We start from the raw sequence: 1656 nt of genomic DNA, 5'->3' as shown, positions 1-1656 counted from the left end.
TTTTTTTTTTTTTTTGACTTCTTTTGTGATTTATTTTTATAAACATGATAAAATGTAATAAAAATTTCTCACGTGAAATACTTTTCTTCAACATTTTACAAGTTAATCAAATGTAATCAAATGTATATCACAATAGATTTTGCTGTGGTGGTTGATTAAAGACAGAGTTCTCATGATTTTAGTATTATACAAATTTGAGACTATACTCAGAAAGGAGTTTAGAAAATGGCATTACAAAAGACTGGGAGTGAGTAGTAAAAAAAAAAAACCAACCAAACAAAAAGAAACCCCACGCAGGGCTGCTGGGCAGCAACGAATCAGAAGCTTTCACTGCCATAAGTCTTCAGTGCGGCCAAACTTAAAAACGAGTCCTCCAAAAAAGATGAAGGCATTTTGGAAAAATACAGCAATCCCAGGGTATACTACGGCTTTTTCTTTAGCAACATATCCTCCAAAAAGAATCCACATCGATGCAATCAGAGAGCCAAAGGCCAACATGAAACCAATGAACAGCCAAATGCGAGCACCTGTTTGACCCAGGCAACCTTCACTGTAACTATCACCTCGGACTTGTCCATTTGATACTGCATTAATCATTAAGAAGGCTATGGTCGCTATCACACCGCACGCGTGGTAGGAGTGGTTGAATTCGTCCATGCGGGGGTAAATGACAGCTGCATCTATGATGATCCACCAGCCTGTAAAAAATAGAACACCGGCAGCAATGGAAGCAATAGTATTGCGCTTTTCCCCCCAATCAATGCACTCTGAGCACCTCAAGCCTTCCAGAAATCCAGACATTTTTTCAGGTCAAGTTTTTAAAAAACCACCTTTGGCACTTTTTGACCAGGAAGAAGTTTACCTAGCATGTATTTGATCAGACAAATCAAATCTTTAACTTTTTAAAAATAAAAGCTGCTTTAGATAAATCTTATCAGAAAGTGAGAGTTCCAGGGAGCCAAGGTGCTTACGATAAAAATGAATTATAAATGGAGCTGAACAGAAGTAAGAGTGCTTGTTTAGAACTGGTTGGGATCCAAAATGGTTGCATATTTACAAGGGGAGACCTTGAGATCATGAGGTTATAGCAGGAGGTGCTGGCAATGTCCTTGTATGTCTGGTACAGTTCAAAGAAAGTTCAAGTTTTTCAGTGCTGCAGGGATGTGTCTGAGACCAAATCCTCAGTGGTCACCCACTCCATTTCTGTGTGCCTGAACTGTGAGTGGGTACCTACGCTAGTTATTCTTCGGCATCCCTTGTGGCTCAGATGGTAAAGAATCCGCCTGCAACATGGGAGGCCTGGGTTCAATCCCTGAGTTGGGAAGATCCCCTGGAGAAGGGAAAGGCTACCCACTCCAGTATTCTGGCCTGGAGAATTCCATGGACTATATAGCCCATGGGGTCGCAAAGAGTCGGACACAACTGAGCGACTTTCACACATGAACTGTGAGTGGGGCTTCCCAGGTGGCGCTAGTGGTAAAGAACCTGCCTACCAATGCAGGAGATGTAACAGACAGGGGTTCGATCCCTGAGTCAGGAAGATCCCCTGGAGGAGGGCATGGCAACCCACGCCAGAATTCTTGCCTGGAGAATCCCATGGACAGAGGAGCCTGGCGGGCTATAGTCCGTAGGGTCGCAAAGAGTCAGACACGACTG

The 1656-nt window shown here is 43.1% G+C and overlaps 1 protein-coding gene across 1 annotated transcript; it reads right to left on the bottom strand.

Moving 5' to 3' along the window:
• LOC122449991 (transmembrane protein 50A) lies at window positions 1-823 on the bottom strand. The gene has a single exon (XM_043482133.1). The coding sequence runs from the start codon at window positions 799-801 to the stop codon at window positions 328-330; it is 474 nt and encodes a 157-aa protein (XP_043338068.1). The 5' UTR covers window positions 802-823; the 3' UTR covers window positions 1-327.
• Between the last annotated feature and the right edge of the window lie 833 nt (window positions 824-1656).

The sequence above is a fragment of the Cervus canadensis genome, chromosome 1 (genome assembly GCF_019320065.1).
Source record: "Cervus canadensis isolate Bull #8, Minnesota chromosome 1, ASM1932006v1, whole genome shotgun sequence".
NCBI lineage: Eukaryota > Metazoa > Chordata > Mammalia > Artiodactyla > Cervidae > Cervus > Cervus canadensis.
Note: the sequence above shows the minus strand (reverse complement) of the source record. Positions and strands in the feature narration are given on the sequence as shown.